Source organism: Drosophila subobscura, chromosome O (genome assembly GCF_008121235.1).
Source record: "Drosophila subobscura isolate 14011-0131.10 chromosome O, UCBerk_Dsub_1.0, whole genome shotgun sequence".
In the NCBI taxonomy this organism is placed as follows: Eukaryota; Metazoa; Arthropoda; class Insecta; order Diptera; family Drosophilidae; genus Drosophila; species Drosophila subobscura.
Genome location: NC_048533.1, coordinates 25,514,947 through 25,531,390, shown reverse-complemented (window position 1 = coordinate 25,531,390; position 16,444 = coordinate 25,514,947). Strand labels below are relative to the sequence as shown.

The 16,444-nt window shown below is 45.5% G+C and overlaps 1 protein-coding gene across 1 annotated transcript; it reads right to left on the bottom strand.

Moving 5' to 3' along the window:
- Positions 1–13,103: 13,103 nt before the first annotated feature.
- Positions 13,104–15,047, bottom strand: LOC117896651 (KAT8 regulatory NSL complex subunit 2-like). Its single transcript, XM_034805097.1, is given in 6 exon segments — positions 13,104–13,500; positions 13,562–13,962; positions 14,020–14,095; positions 14,097–14,184; positions 14,249–14,441; positions 14,496–15,047. Coding segments are annotated over 6 exon segments (1,638 nt in total). The 5' UTR covers positions 15,010–15,047; the 3' UTR covers positions 13,104–13,134.
- Positions 15,048–16,444: the final 1,397 nt, after the last annotated feature.

Below are 16,444 nucleotides of genomic sequence, written 5' to 3'. Positions count from 1 at the left end.
TAAGCGCTTGACAAAAAGAGCAATGCAGCAAGCAGAGCAGGAAGTTTTCCTCCCCCCAGCAAAATGGCGGAGCTTCAGGCTGGACTGTCTATGGTGTGTGCCTGTGGAGTGTGTACACCAGTATGTGAGTGTGTGTTAGAGAGACATAAAGTCGAGTTTTTGGGGTTAAAGTATTTTTATGACCTCTGCTTGTTAGGCTTTATTGGTGCGCAAAAGCAATTAAAGAAGACATAAGGGGAGAGCGTCCAAAATGAACACACAAAAAAAACACAAGAGAAAACGGCTGCGTAGGCACAATTCGAGAATAGAGTCGGTTGATATAGTACAAGAGCCGAAAACCTACCCTAAATGGGAGCAAGGGAGGAGGCAATCCAGAGGGAAAACAAAGCAAAATGGTAATTCAGCAGGAAAGTGTTTAAGAGGCACAATGAATGACTTCCTCTTCCTGCATTTCTATTCCGGATCGTATTCCTTGATAATTACATTTTTCATCTGTAGGTAATTGAATGCAGCTCAGCAGATAAGTTAGAGTGTTTAGGAATTAGGGAACTAGACAACCATTAATAACATTTACTTCTCCAAACATTTCTTCTTCTCTAAAAAATTACTACAATCTCCTTGCACCCATTCCACTGGCACAACCCTTTTCCATTTCTAAACCATTTCACATGACATTTAACTATTCGTGGTAATTAAGTGGGAAAGTGATTAGGAATAAGAAATAAATGCTTACACCATATAATTAGTAAGCTAAACGACTATTTTCAATGACAAGAAAACCTATTCCACCAACGTCACATATTCAATATGTTGACTTTGTCAGAGCCAAGTTGGCTCTTTGGCTGCAAAGTAGTTAAAAAGTATAAATAGAAACTACACCACTAATTTCCAATCTAAATTCCCTTCACGAAACCTTGACTCAGCACAAGTTTACAGCATTAACTATTGATTGGTGCTAGCTACTACGGATACGTTCATCCCTGCAACCATTATATCCGCTTTTCAATTACACTTTAAGCACCATCACATATTCAATTATTCGATTTTATATTTAAAATTTGCAGCCAGAAGCGTCGACGGCATTCGCTGAAAAGTTTTGTTGTCGGAGAAAACAAAATAATATCGATTATTAGCACCTATCCGGCTAACGCGGCTGTCAGCTCCAGTTTTTCCTCTCCCGACCCAAACTTTGGCTTTGCCAAACAAACAAAAACGGCAACAGCAGCAAAAGCAGCACAGAGCAGCCCAGCACAGCACAGCACAGAGAGATATACGTAAGCCAAAAACGGCAGGCAGCCGGCTAAAGCACCCAAGCAGTAGAGCAGACTATCAGTAAAGCAGAGGAGCAGGAGAGCTGCCGGGGAGCAGCCAGGGAGCCGAGCATTGAAGCGGACAGAGAAGAGCAAACAAACAAAGCTCCCTGGAAACGATTGTAGGGGGCGTGGCAATAGCGAATTTCGTTAGCCCAATTAAAGCAATTTCGCCAGCTCAACTATTGGCAGGAGATGGGGTAGTGGTGAGTGGGTGAGTGGGCGGACGACTGCCGGATATTATGGCCAGACAAAAACATAAACCTTTATTCTGTGCGGGTCGGGCTGGCTGGTCCACATTTGGCATTTCATTAACAAGTATTTCGGGGCCATTGGGCTCATTAGAAATGCCAATCTAGATGGTAAGTAACTGGGATGATGACCATGTCAATTTGGGGGATTAGTGACGCCATGGCAACGCTAAGAGGCTTAAAGTCTGAACCCTCCTCACAGTACCAGCAGAGACTACAATCACACACACAAATAGAACCAAGGCAGAAACACAAGAGGGATCAGGATGAAGTACGTTCCCCTTGAAGCCAAGAAGGTTTCTCTGATATTTATACATATATTCTATACATAACGATTTGAAGCCTTCAGCGATACTTCAGCTGGAGACGTGCATGAATGAAAGGAAGCCCGCATGAAATGCAATGGATTCCCATTCCCAATGGCTTATGCATTTTCAATTGCAGAGTTTTTTGTTTACACGCAATCAGCTGTGTAATGAAAAACACGTCACACAATCACAATCAGCGAGAAAGTGAAGGTGGCTCGGGAAATGTGTGCAGGAGAAGCCATAAATTTGTTTGCCAAGCAATTGGCGTGGGCGGTTATGATTTATGCGGCTGCTTGGCAAAAGACAAATGGCTAAGTAATTGAATTACGAGTCGACCCCACAAAAGATGACAATTCTGCTGAGTAAGCTCCAGCACTTATGCAAATTAGGCTCGAGTATGACCAGGCACAAATGCTGCTGCTGCTGCTCTTGCTGCCACTGATAAGAAGGCACTTGGAATTGGAAAATGGCACCATTGATTGCAAAATCAATGAGCTCCAAGTGCAACATGGCTGGAAGGTGGCCAAAAGTCAGCTTAACGGCGTCAATACGAGACCCAGCCTCCTCTCCTCTGGCAACAATTGAAAATGCAAGCTCAGAGTTCGCCAGCGGGCAGTCTGCTATGGACCAACGCGGAAAGTAAAACCGCACCGGCAACAGCAACGGAAACGGAAACGCAAAGCACCACGAACCGAGAAGATGGAGCTGGAATGGAGTCATGAGCATTATTTGTGCCAAATTACCTTTAACGAGGTGACTAGCTGGCGGTCCTGTCCTGTTGCATTACCATTACCGCAATAAACTGTAGCTGCCTCCTCCCCCGGCATGGCTTCAGCGTCAGCCTCAGTTGAGGAGAGCTCCAAGTTGCCTGCAAAATTGCACTTGACTCGAATGCCAATTACTTGGCGCTGCAGATGTCAGCGGCAGGCAGACTCGCAGGCTTCCTGGATGACTGGTTGGATGTCGGGTTGCCAGGCAGGCTTCCAGACGATCAGGACATTGGGGGTGACACAGCAGCAGATGCCATGGCCGTGGCAGGTCCCCTAGCCCCTGGGCACGACTAGAATTGCCACAAAGTGGATTAAATATGAATAAAAGATATTTGAGTAAATTGCATTACCCGTAAGGATGGGTGGCTGGGTGGATGGGTGGGGGCAATGGCAATAATCTCGCATTTCCCAGAGGTTAGGCTGTATTAACTCACTGCATTAACTCGGCCAAGATGGGAGCAGCAGCAAGAAGCTCTCCAAGATTGCTTTGACATTTCTGATTTCTCCTCGGATAATAATGGCCAAACTGTGGCCGAGTGAAATTTCAAACAGCTCCATGCCGAGAAAAAGTTAATATTTAATCTGGTCAGTGGAAGAAGTGGCTAAAGTTTTAATTAGGAGCCGCAGTTCATGTTCGCGGATAAGCTAAAAAACATAAAATTTCAGTTTCACTTTTAATTAAATTCTTTGTTTAACTAAAACGAATGTAAAAAGTGCGGAAAAATACCATTTGCAGCAGAACAGACCAGAGCAGAGTGTAACCGCAGAACCCACACACAGATGTACTCACAAACACACACACATACATACATGCATATAAAGGGGGCCGTGTGTGAGTCGCTTGTAATTAAATTCCCTGGCCGCGATATTTGTTTCTGCAGGGATGTGGCTCACAGTCCACCTCCTGCCCATTTTGCACTGGGCATTCACCGAATGTACGGACTGTGTGCAGCTTCCTTTCAGGATGGCCAGTGCAACAGGATATGCCGGGGTAATTCGATTACGTTGTGGCAGACCCACAAATGTGAGTACATGTCTGTGTACCTGAGATACTCATACTTATGTGCAATTCTCTCGCTCTCCTCTCATTCGATTTGTCCCGAAAAAAGGACAAAATTATGAAAAGAATGCTTCCAATGACAAACGAATGTCCAACATCTTTGGTTACGTTTGAAATGGAGTGATTAATTAGTCATTGCGCTTCCATTCGATGCTTAATCAGGAGTCATAATGCACTTTCAATGTTTGCTTGAGTTACGTCAAATGTAACGTGTCAATATCAATTATACGGCAATACACGAGTACGGGTAGACCCTTTTCAGGACAAATGTCTGTCTTAATTAGGAATACTTTGAGGGGAGTCAAATGATTGATTTACCCAGGGAATAACTTCTGTTTGCCTTCGAGTATTTAATAGAAGCAACTTCCATGTAAATGCTGCAACAACTAGTAGCTAACCCTTTCATTACAAACTTTCAAAGCTCCCTCTCCCTTCCGCTCTCTCTCTCTTCTTGCAGCAGGAGCAATCACAGTTTCCATCAAACCTATCCCACACAAAAATGGGAGAAACAGATATAGATACATATATAAAATAAACTTTGGCAACAGCAACAAACTCCTCTGCTCTCCGGCTCAGCTCTAAATAAGTTGGCAACAGTTAAAGCACGATCCAGACATAGCACTTGCCGGGGTTATATATTTCTGTGGCCACTATCGAGTGCCGCAGACATGAAATTTTCACAAAGTAGCAAACTTTATGCCGACGCCCGATGCCGTTGCCGTTGCTGTTCCCGTTGCCGCACAATTTTGCCACACAGATACACTCCAACAAACACACGCCGCACACACGGATACAGTCACACAATTGAGTTTTAGCCAAAAAAAAAAAAAAAAAAATAGCTGAAAAAAAAATAATAAAAGAAGGAGCAGGCAACTAACTGGAACTTTTTTGTCCGCCTCTTTTTCGCTTCTCCTCCCTCTACTTTTCGTGTTTTTTACTCCATTTTTCTGTGTTGTGTATTTCTATATTTATGGAACTTTTTCAATTTGGAACTAAAGTTTGCTTTTTTCGGTTAAATTTTTATTCATAACAAAGCAAAGCGTGGCCGTAGGAAAAACCAACAAATTTAATGGCAAAGCAAATGCAGTGCCAGGGTGAAAACAACAAAGAAAAGGGGAAATGCGTTCGAGGCAATTCGAGACAAAAGTGCCGCAATAAATTCGCGCCGTGATATATGTTCGTTATTAAAAACTAATTTTCATTGTGAAAACGGGCAGAGCTGTCGGATTTATGGGCGGTGCATAAAAAACTAAATGCCCAAATGTTGTATGATAAAAAAGGTTAATCACCCGAGGGGTTTCCTCGGTGAACACAATTCTTAATTGATTTTGCGGTGCACGAGGCGTATGTGTAATTAATTAATTGTTAACTCCAGCTGGAAGCGGCAGAGCATGGGCCATTGTACGGTGGGCCAGTTGCAGATTTCGATGCAACTGTTGCACCAATATGTGGCAGCAGCAGCACCAGCAAATTGAAATGCAAATTTTAATGAGTCTCACAGCAGCTGGTAGGCCGGCAGTCAGGCGGGCAGGATGACAGGAAGGCACTGAAAGAAATAGCTAGTGGGTCAATGACTGTACCACATTTATGCTCTTTGAATGCTCCTCCTGGAAGACACATTCAGGGGGCAATAAATTAATGTTTATGGCCAAACTCATTATGCAGCAATCACGTCGCAATGTCCTGTCACGGCCACATTAAGCTGCTGCCTAGCACTGCCCGTCATAATAGTCACGGCAGCATTTTTAATCAGCCACTTTATATAATGCGCTGTGCATTTAAATGCTCTTAAAAGGGGGGTCGGTTGGCATGCCTCCTTCCCATCTGTCTGGTCGTAGTCCAGGATTTCCCTGTCCCACTCGTATCGGGTGGATGAGCTTAATGCAATGGAAACAAGCCGTTTAATTGATGGAAATTTAAACAAAATCGGAATATTGTTCCATTTTATGTCTCATGCCTGTGGGGCTTTCATTGTGTAAAATGTAAAACGCATCAAGTTGGTTAAATAAAAACAATACTTATGTAATGGTTAATTCATAAGCTCCTTTTTGTTTGTTTGTCCCTCAACCCTAGTAATCGCTTCTATAATTTTCATTGCCTGCAATCCGAACACATCTATTAAGCCCCCGAAAACACTTGTCGTTGTTTAGTTCACCCATGCTCTGGCTCTGCCTCTGCCGTTGCCTGCGAGTGTGTGAGAGTCCTCTCAGCTGCCAGGACAACGAATTCATTCGATGATATGAGAGCACTAATTTGGCTGCCTTGTGTGTGTGCGCTGAACGGCGGTAAAGTGCTTATCGATTGTCCGACTCCCATAATCACACAAGAATGATCGCCGCCATTTTGCTTCGTGTGTGTGTTTGTGTGTGTGTGTGTGTGAGTGGACACGCATTAGTATAATGGTACGTGGTCCTGTGTGTATGGCAGTGTGCTTTGTGGCAATTACTGCGCCAATTAAGCCGCACTTGGACTCGCTTAAGTTATCTATTCACATTTCAATTATGTTCAGGTGGTAGGTAGGCTTGATTTTAAACCCAACCTCAGTCATGTTCGCTTTTAATGAGCAAAGGTTTAATGGGAAATATCAGTCAAATGTACGTAAGTACATACTCATGCTCTGGTGCACTATTCCGTATGTGATTTGCATTCAATTTCTGCCTGACTATCAGTTCCCTCAAATAGGAACTAAAAGCCTTCGCATCCGCTCGCCTGTCTAAGACAAACTCAGCCAAGCAAAAGCTTAACATTAAAAGCAATTTTGCATTGTGAAAATCCTGGTTTAAATGCCAGCCGAGCAGGAGAGTGGGTAGAGGCTCCAGCTCTGTCTGTGCCTCTGCCTCTAAATGTGTGTTTCTGAAGATGAAAGAAGAGAGATTCAGCTTGTGCTGCCTCGCATTTGTATGTTAATGTTAATGGGGATTCAGATTTGAATGCGAATGCTTTGTGTGTAATAAAATCTCATCCTTTTTTAAGTGTTAACATTACTGGATTCAAGCTTTTTGTTTGAGATCAGGGCCCCGAGGACCTCTTTCCGCCTGGTTAGACCCTTAATTTGTTGCTCGACTCCTTTGATAGGGGAGGATGGCAAGGCCTCACGTGCACACGCATTCTCGTGAGCGCCCCCGAAATTCCGCTTCATTAGAGACCAACTACGGGGCCTAAACATATGCAAAACGCGAACTTAGAGTCTCTGCCTCTATTTTACATTATTTATTTTCAATTTCACGAACGACAGCCGCACACACAGAATGGCCCGCAGGCCGTTCCACATTCCACAAACCACCGCCCATCCACCTCCCCACCAGTATCCGCACGCACACGGTGCGTATGCGTGCATTTGAAATGCAAAATAGTTTTGTACGCCACAAAAATGGCAGCCAGTCGGCAGGGGAGGGCAGGGGCAGGGGCAGTGGCAGCGCCAGCGGTTGCCTGTTTAGCTGCTTGCTGCTGGCTGTTGCCTCATTTGCATGCATGATGTTCGCGCCTTGATGAGACCCCCCGGCCAAATGCGAGCACTGGGCGTGGCAGACGGCCTGGACCACGCCACCACCTGCCGGGGCATTGATGATAAAAGCATTTTAGAGCGAATTTAAATAATTAATAGCCAAGTGAAGCCTTCGCGTTTCAAAATTTAACAGAACATGCCGAGGGATACGAATTTTCTCTTTCAATTTAATTGGACAGCTTGTGGCTTTGCGTCTTCAAATATAACTCAAGGACATTTCATTTTCATTTGCATTTTTTCTTCCCCTAGCTGAAGCTTGGCTCCTGCATTGTTGGCCAGGACAAATGTTGTTACAAATGTTTTAATAATTACCACACTTAAATTTAAACACTTTCCGCAGCCGTCAGCCGAGTGCTATCCTGCCCCAAGTGGTCCCCGCTTTCAGTTGACTCGCTCCGGCGCAATCCTTCCGCCAGGAGAAAATTGTACAAAGTAGCATTTTGGGGTTAACTTCAAGTTAACAGCATTAACAACAACAATGCCAGCAGGGGTGGCAGAGGTGGCGGGGGAATGCTAGAAACACAAACAAGGGGCCCAAACAAGAGCGAAGGCAAAGGGGCTTTAAAACTTTCTTAATGTGCAAAAGTTTTCTGGGCTTTGCACTAAAGAAGAAAACAAAGAGCGGTACGGGATGGGACAGCTCACAAAAAAAAGATGAAGAAACAATGAAAACAAGTAAACAATAATTGCAATTTTATTTTATTTTCGCTTAAAAGTGAACGCATTACGGGGCGTGGAAACTTTAAGGACCAAGTCCCGTTCCCCGTGTCGAGTGCTGGGCCCTGTCTACATCCGACTTCCTGCCGTATGGCTGCCTGCTTGACAAACAGCTGCGTTTGTCATGTGTTAGCCTGTGAGCAATATTTCCTGCCAGACGCCAAATAAAAATCCCCAAACTTATGGCGCTGACATTGCCTGCTTCTGCTACTAGTCCTAGTCCTGGTCCTAGTCCTCGTCCTGCCACTGCCACTGCCGCTGGCCCTTATCGAAGGCAGCCTGGAGCTGAAACATTTCATGCATAGCCCTGGGAATTAACAGCACATTGAGGCGTTGCTTTTTCTTACTTTTTTGTTTCCCCGTTCAATGGCCAGACATGTGCAGCATGTATGCATGCAAACGATGCTTCGGAGACATTGCGACGTTGATAAGTTTGCATATAAATTGTGACACATGCTCCCTGGCAACCAGAACATACTTTAAAGCGAGCTTCATGGGAAACAGGCAAGACGATGGCTTCGGGGGAGTGGGAGAGGGCGTGAGAGAGAGCGAGGACAACGTTATTTATGTTCAGGGCAAAACTATTAGCTGAGATTTTGATTAAATTTCTAAATACCCGAACAAGAGGATAAGGAAACTCCAAGGCACATTCTCGGCCAGCTGGCGGGAGAAGTTGAGTTCATATTGGACCCGGCACTTCTTTGCGTATGAGTAATGCATGCCCAAACAGAAATGTCAAAGGCTCTGAACTTTGCCACACATTCAGAGCCCCCAGACCAACTAACAGACAGGCAGACAGACAAACGACAGAGACAAACAGCCTCGCCTTGCTTCCAGCAACCCGAAAAGACCCCAAAGAGCGACTCCTGCCATCGTAGCTGCCTGGCAGCCACTGAGGCTGCTGCTTCTGCTGCTGATGCTGCCACTGAAGCTGCTATGACATGCCCCAAAGTCCTCCCAAGTGTCTGTTGTGTCGCATTGAATTTATTGGAATTTTTGTTCGGCTAGCCCGGGCCAGCCGCTGACCGGGCCACAAAATATTGTATCTCCGTTGTCTTTCCCACTCGCCGGCGGACAATTTCGTTAATGTTTCGCTGGCTTGTGGTTGACAGCGGTCAGCCGGTCAGCCGGCCAGCGGCCATGGTATCCTCAAGTTCAGGCAAACCTAAATATTAGATGAGATTTAGTTTTCTATTACGATGAGGTTTAAGGAGGGTCAGTGGCAGTGGCAGTGCCAATGCCCGTGGCAGTGTCAGTGCTGCTGTTGAGTAATTTTCAGTCCATAAGCTCCTTGTTTTATTTATTTTGAGGGATTGAGTTGCACACAGCTCCATGGTTTGATTGCCAGCCAAAAGTAAAAGGAAAATATATTGCAAAATTGATCCACAATCGAGCATAAATCCTGTTCATCTGGGGAGTGCAAAGGTGCAGGAGGTAAAGGAATAAAAGTCCGCTTTGTATTTAAATAAACTTTAGAAAAATGCCTTAAAACAATATGCAAGTTTTCATATCGCTTATTGAGTGCTTTTGATAGCCTTAGGCATTAGCTATTCCCCTCATCAGGAACCATTCTGGACCTTTTCCACACAAATTTTTGTTGGGCGCTTTGTTTTAATGGACAAATAAATAAATATCGATTATAGCCCGGTCAGGTGGCCAAAGTGTAAGCAACATTTTGGTCGCCTTCAACAGACAATGGGCCCCCTGGCGCAGAGCTGTCAGCCGGCGTGTTTAAAAACTTTGCCCAGGACCAAACCGGACTGGACGGGGTCGGTCCCCAGGCGATTGCCCTCCATAGGAGCTGATCTGTTAAAGCTTGAGAGAGCATGGGAGAGAGTTGGAGCTGGAGCTGTAGCTGTAAGGCAGAGATAGCTGTGGCTATTTGATAAGACTAATGCCGCCCGCTTGGCTAATTGAAAAAGTTGCATTCCTCCTGCTGTTTGGGCCGTGTTTAGTCATTGGAAAACGAGAAATTGTTACTAACAACAGAAACAAAACAGAACAAAAAACACACACCAAATACAAGAACAAGAAATTGTTATTATTATTTCGAATCCCGTGCAAGAGAAGGGGAAGGCACACAATTGTGGTCCAGTTTTTGGTGGGAGGCTCTTGACCAGGTCGGCATTTGCATAATAAGCCCCTGTGAATGGAACTATGACTGCGACTTTGGCTACGGCTCCAGTTACGGTTATTGTTGCAGAACAGTTACAGCCGGAGAGTTGCTCTTACGGTATACGGTGTACGGTGCACGGTGGCCGGTGCCCAGCGGCGCATGAAATTGTTGTCTGCCTTCAGGTTGGGCTTAAAAATTAGAAAGGAGATGGCTAAAGAGAGAGAGAGAGAGAGAGGGAGAGACCCATGGGCTGTTCTAGGACCGTAGCCAAAGCGGAAAGCATAAATTCTCGTACGATATGAGAACAGCCAGCAAACATCCGCACATAAATAAATCATAAATATTAAATGAAAATGAAAAATGTGCAGCTACAGCAGCAGCAGCATGAGGAATGAGCAGAGCAGCAGCGGGGTGTGGTGGGGCGTGGAAGGAAGCGCACAGAACCTGTCAGCGAGTGCCTGGGCAGGGAATAATGCAGGAGCCAACAATGCATCCGACGATCGCATGATTAGCGGCAGTCCAGCTCCAGCTCCAGGTCCACGGGCCACAGCTAGAGCCAGAGCCAGAGCCACTTGTCCAATGACTCACCCAGAAGGAGAGGCAGCAGCAGCAGCAGACTCACACCCAGAGCCAGACCCAAGCCAAAGTATGTGCTTGGGCCCCGGGCAACGCACGATATTCTCACAATGCAGAAAATTACTAAATTCGATATGCAATTTATAAACCCAGAGACCCACCGACCGTCCAACCTGCTCTTCCCCCCATAGGGCGCCTGCCGGGGCTCCTTTGGTCTCGGACTTTGTCTGGCGTTTTTGGCAGCATTGCTGAAAACGATTTGGTAAGTACTGTTTGTTGATACCCAGCCAAGGCTTAAGTGTACCCAGAAGCGAAAGCAACAAAATCCTGGCAAAAATACTCTGCTTTAATGCGCTTTGCCAGCCAGCCAGCCAGACTCTTGGCTAGAGATGGAGCTGAAGCTGGGCGGGCAATGGAATGAGGAGTGGAGGTGCAGACTCTGCCTTGTTATTCGAAGACGTCTAAGCTGCAACTGAGGCTAAGAAGCAAAAACTATATTCATTTTCAATTTCACTTTAAGGTCCTTTTTTTTCCTCTCGTTGGCTTATAAACTTGCTACGAAAAACCAAAAAAGAATTCCCTTTCAATTTGTATCTCCTTGTTGTACTTCTTGGACTTTGTTTCTTGATTCGGTCTAATGCAGTGCAACTATAACTAAGGTGATTTGCATATAAAATGTAGTACGCAGAACTACCACAGAGAGAATGGCAGATGAAGGGCCAGACGCTTCTTTAACTCTTGATTTAACAGCTTAACTCCTGGTATTGTTTTATTGCCGCAATCTCAACGCAGTGCAGTCAATTATTTATTATGCAAAGCCATCAGTGTTCAGGCCAACAAATTCTGGCCCAGAACCATTAAAGTTCTGAAACAAAACCACCACAAAAACACACACACAGACACTCCCCTCTCTCCTCATGCAGGGAGCAGATGATTTAAAAAGCGTTAACATATTTCGGGACGCTTACTTGGCGGTGGGTCACAGCCGCAGACACACGCAGCTGGCTGAAATAATCATTAATCATTTCTTAACGTGGCCAGAACGACACGACGGTGGCGCGCCAGAAAGTTTTCACTCCTCGCCAGGTCGTCGCTGGGTCATAGTCATAAGGCATTAACTTGCCGGGCACTTGTGCAAGAGCCACCTCGTGTGGTTCGTCGGAGTCAGAGTCGGAGTCGGAGCTGGAGTGATATTATCAAGTTGATGCCACACCCACATCCACAGAGCCAGTGGTATCCCCACCTTGTGGGGGGCGTCGGGCAACCGCGACAAATTTGAAAAATTGCTCAAAGTTTTAGTGCCCCATCTTCGTTCTCCTCGGCACTCGCATGACATACGAGCTGAAATAAATATTTTTTCCCCTGGCATGTTACAAATGTTTCGAGTCGGATGAAAAGTTTGCCTCATTGTGAGGAAATTTAAGAGCTCCCTCAGGTCCCCCAGTCTCCACGGGGAAGTTCTCTTCAGTGTGCGGAATTGTTACGAGTATTTCAAAATTTAAATAGCCCGGCAACGGCCTCTCAAAATTACTCGACAATTTTATGGCTGCCGTGCATAAAATTCGTATGACGCTGCAAGTTTACCATGCCACACCAGAGAGCCCAAGCCCAGACCCCCAGACCAGAACCCGACTTCCATCAGCTGTTTGCCGGCTGCTGCTGCTGCTGCTGCTGCTGCTCCCGGTGCGTTTCCGTCTGGAGAAGGTGGATGAGGAATGAAGCCGAGTGCCAAGTGTCTGGGAAGTGTAAATCGGCTTTGTCGCCGCTTGTTGTGTGCACAATGTAAACACAAACTGAATAATACTGGTTTTTGGTCACAGAGAGAGAGCGAAACTCTCTCTAAACACTCTCTATTTCTCCAGCATCTGGTTCTCTCCGATTGTATAAGAGAGTTGCATACTCTGTCCGCGACGCATGCGCAGATCTGCAACAAAAAATCGGCTCTCCAGCGAATGTTTTCTTTATTGTATGGGAATTATTTCCGAAATCTGTTTGTGGTTTACTGTGGTTCATGTGCGTGTTGCCAACACGCTATGCTGGCCAAGAATATGCCCCTAGAAAAGAATATGCAAGATATTTGCAATTCCACAAGATAATAGATAGTATAATCAATTTTAAATGTAGTTTTTAAGACTCTCAAGGCATTTTTATGGTACGTAAATATTGTGAAAAAATGCCATCAACGGCTTAAATTTTTGTACCTTGAACATTATATTTCAATGGTTTGGAACTGCAGTATTTACAGTGAACGAAGTCTTGGATGTTGGTTATGTTATGCTTTGAAGATAGTTTTTATCGATTGCTTTTCAATCATGTATGCAATGTACCTTGAGTCTTTTAGTTGCTGCCAATTTGTCTGCAGACAGTTTCTTCTTCGTCTTCGCTCTTAGGTATCTGCGAAAGATATAGAAATATAATATTTATATTTGATAATAAGAAAAAATAGCAAATAAAGGTGCCCTATAGGTTATTGGGATTATAAGTATTTACATGCGTGGTAGTTATTTTGATTATTTTATTTTTACTCCTCGCCAGTGGAGTCAAACCAAGCTGTCTCCATGCCGTCGAACAGTGTCAATATGTCGCTGAGATTGCAATTGCCCTGACCAACTTCAGATAACACAGTCTCTTCATAGCCTGTTTCAATTTCGGCATTGGCTTGATCTGGGATTGTGTCTATATCTAGTTCATTGTCAGCATCTGTAAGCCCATGGGTTAAAAAGTTGTCCAGCTCTGTTACTGTTTCAATATCTAAGTCAAATGCATCAGCTGTTGTATTCAAAATATTTTCAGACGCTGGGGTCGGTTCAGTTCGTGTGAGATTAACGACAGCGTAACGAGGAGCAAAAATAGGTTCAGCTGGCTCATCAAGCTTTGGCTCATAGAACTGGGGGGACAGTGGGTGCGGTTTTTGTAGTTTTCGCTTATACTATCTATATTCCACCCACCTTTTGTTTATACTGTTTCTTGGGTGGCTCCAAGGATCTATGCAGCTCGCATGTCTCGTCCCCCAGGTCCCAGACGGGCTCCTGGCACACAATCCCGTTGCGTTCCCCGCCGCAAACACGGAATATCATCTGGCGCTTGTCCGATAGGATATGCTTGCGGCAGTGCTTAGTGGACTGTATAGCCGGCATGCCACATCGATGGCCATACAAATTGAAGATGCACTTTGAGACGTAGAAGCTCTTGGGCACGTAGTCCGGCTTCGAATGTTCGCGTTTCTCTCTGTATCGCTTGTAGAAATACGCCTCTTTGCCCTGCCGACGATGATAGCTGTTGAGAGCCTTCAGCTTTTCGTAGAGCTTCATCTCGTGCGGTGATTTCTTAATCTGATCCTTGATGCTGCCTGCAACTTGAACTCTCGTGGCATGCGCAGGTAAACTCTATGTCAAATTATACTCACAGTAGGTCTCCTGCTCTTTGCGCAAGTCAATTAAATACTGGCGACGGCGCTTCTGCAAGTGGCGTGCCAAAAAACTTGAGCTCCTCGCCGTAAAGAGACTGAAGTTTTTCCACCTTTTTAAGAGCATTGTACACAGCCTCGGGGCGAGTGTAAACACCGCCATGCCTACAAATGAAGACCAGAAATCATTAAAAGGCATCACAACAATTGGGCTGAGCATTGATATTACTTCAGAGGATCGTCGTAGTCAGAGTCAATGCTCTCATAATCAGATTCATCAAATTCGACATCTGGAAGGGTGTTCCGCACGCATGGCGGCTCCTCATCATCGCTCGAAATATCGGAGGCAAAATCTGTACTGAGTTGACGCGAAGCCACCGCATCTGTCACATTCTGCAAACTGTTGCGATAATCCTGCGAGACTGCAAGGAAAATAAATGACAAGTTTTGAACATCCATTGAATGAATGGACTTACGTAAAGGGGTCACATGGGGTGACACAACATCAATCACATCATCGTCATCATCGTTCTTCTCGACGGGCTTCGGCGCCTCGGGCTCCTTTACATTCAAGTGATGGGAGAGACTATTGAGCAGCGTCTCATTGGTCTCAACGCCACAACGAAAACGGCCCAAGGTCATCTGGCTCTTGCGCACTAGCAGCTGATTGTAGTGCTCGAAGCAAAGCGGGGACAGTATCTCGTTGTTCAGGGCATCAAACTTGGGCACCGCGTTTACGCACTGACGCCGGTTCGAGTACTCAAATGAGCAGCGGCAGTACGGTGCAAGTGGATCCCAGAGAATGTGGCGAATGCAATATTTGTAGCCTTCGATGCGCACCAAGCTGCACGTGTAGGTCGGGTTGGCGCAGTAGCGTGCTTTGGTCAACTCGCTGTGGATCTGGTTGCGCAGCTGCTCCTCCTTTTCCGGGCTGCATTTCCCATTGAAGCGTGAGCACTTGGGCATTTTACTTGGCGAGAAACAAGCCATTTTTCTATTCCAACTGTAATAAGCACACTTTTTACACTGACAAAGTAATTACTTATTCCCTGGAAAAAAAATGTGAAGCTTGCCAGGGCTGGCATGAAACGTATATCGATATATCGATACAATCATTGTTCAGATGTTTATTTTCAAATTGGTTTCGATATTATTATAATTAAAAAACTTAATATAATCCATTCTACAAATAATCCCCTTTGTCTGCATTGCATTTCACTTGACTTGACTAAGAAGCAACAATAATGGTGGGGGGGAAACTTCTTGGCCAAACATCAAATTCACGCCGATTTCTGTCATTAGAGCAACACAAAACTTTTGAAAGGAAACTCTTCAGGCTAACAGCGACTCCCCTCCCTCCCTCTGCCAGAGCTGTCTCCCTCAGAGACCGAACATCGCCAGAGGCACAGCAACTGTCACTTGGGCCGTGGCGCGTTTTTAATGGTCAAAAGTTTTAAGTTTATTGTTTATGCGTTGAAGCAAAAATTTTCATGAACTTTTCATTGTTCCGGTTTGCTGGAGGAAAACTTTTAGCATACAATGCACTTTAATTTCGCTGCTGCCCCTCCAGCACCAGCACCAGCTTCAGCTCCAGCTCCAGCTTCAGCTCCAGCCAAAGTAGCAGCAGCAGTCCCTGTTCCCAGTTCCCAGTTCCGTGTTCCTGCCAAAGAAATGCTTTGGAAACAATGCGATGGCAAATGTTGCAGCAAAAGTTTATGCGCCAGAAGCTTGGCCAAATGACAGCGATTGCGGGGTATGAGAAGGTGCAGGGGGAATGGGATTGGGAAGGGGTGCGGGTGCGGGTCGAATGGCGGGCGACAACCTTCAATGCCATTGACTGTCCGTCCAGGCGTTTCATTTGCGCGTAATATGCGCGCAGGCCAAGTTTGTTTTATTGGCTGGCAAATGCAAATAAAAGTTGGCATTCCACGGACCTGCTGCCTGCTGCTACACCACACAGTCTCGGCAGCACCAAATGTGGCATGCCCCCCTGTCCACGGAATGTACTCGAGAGGGACTCGAGTCCAGTTCAGTTAATTTTTTCCATTCAAAGGCGAAACAATGAAAGTGCCTGAACATTTTTTGCCCCGTAGTCATCTTGTTAACATTTATTCTCTCTCTCGGTCTCTGCCCCTCCAGCTCCTACCCACGGCCACTCGCTCTTGCCAGGCGGACTTACAATGTAAAAGTTACTTCCACTTGTTCCCTTCTTGGCTTTTTTTTAGCCAGCCATGACCAAAGTTTTGGGCCACTTAAAGCAGTTTGTCAGTCAGTTCTGGGGAAGCGTTAACTTCCAGAGATTCTGTGAAGCTTGCATTTTGGGTGGCTTGCCATGAGTTTTTGGGTTTGCTTTCAATTTTCGCAATCATCACATTATGCAATGGAGTCGTTTGTGCTCGCAACAAAGTTTCGTCCAAGGAAAGAT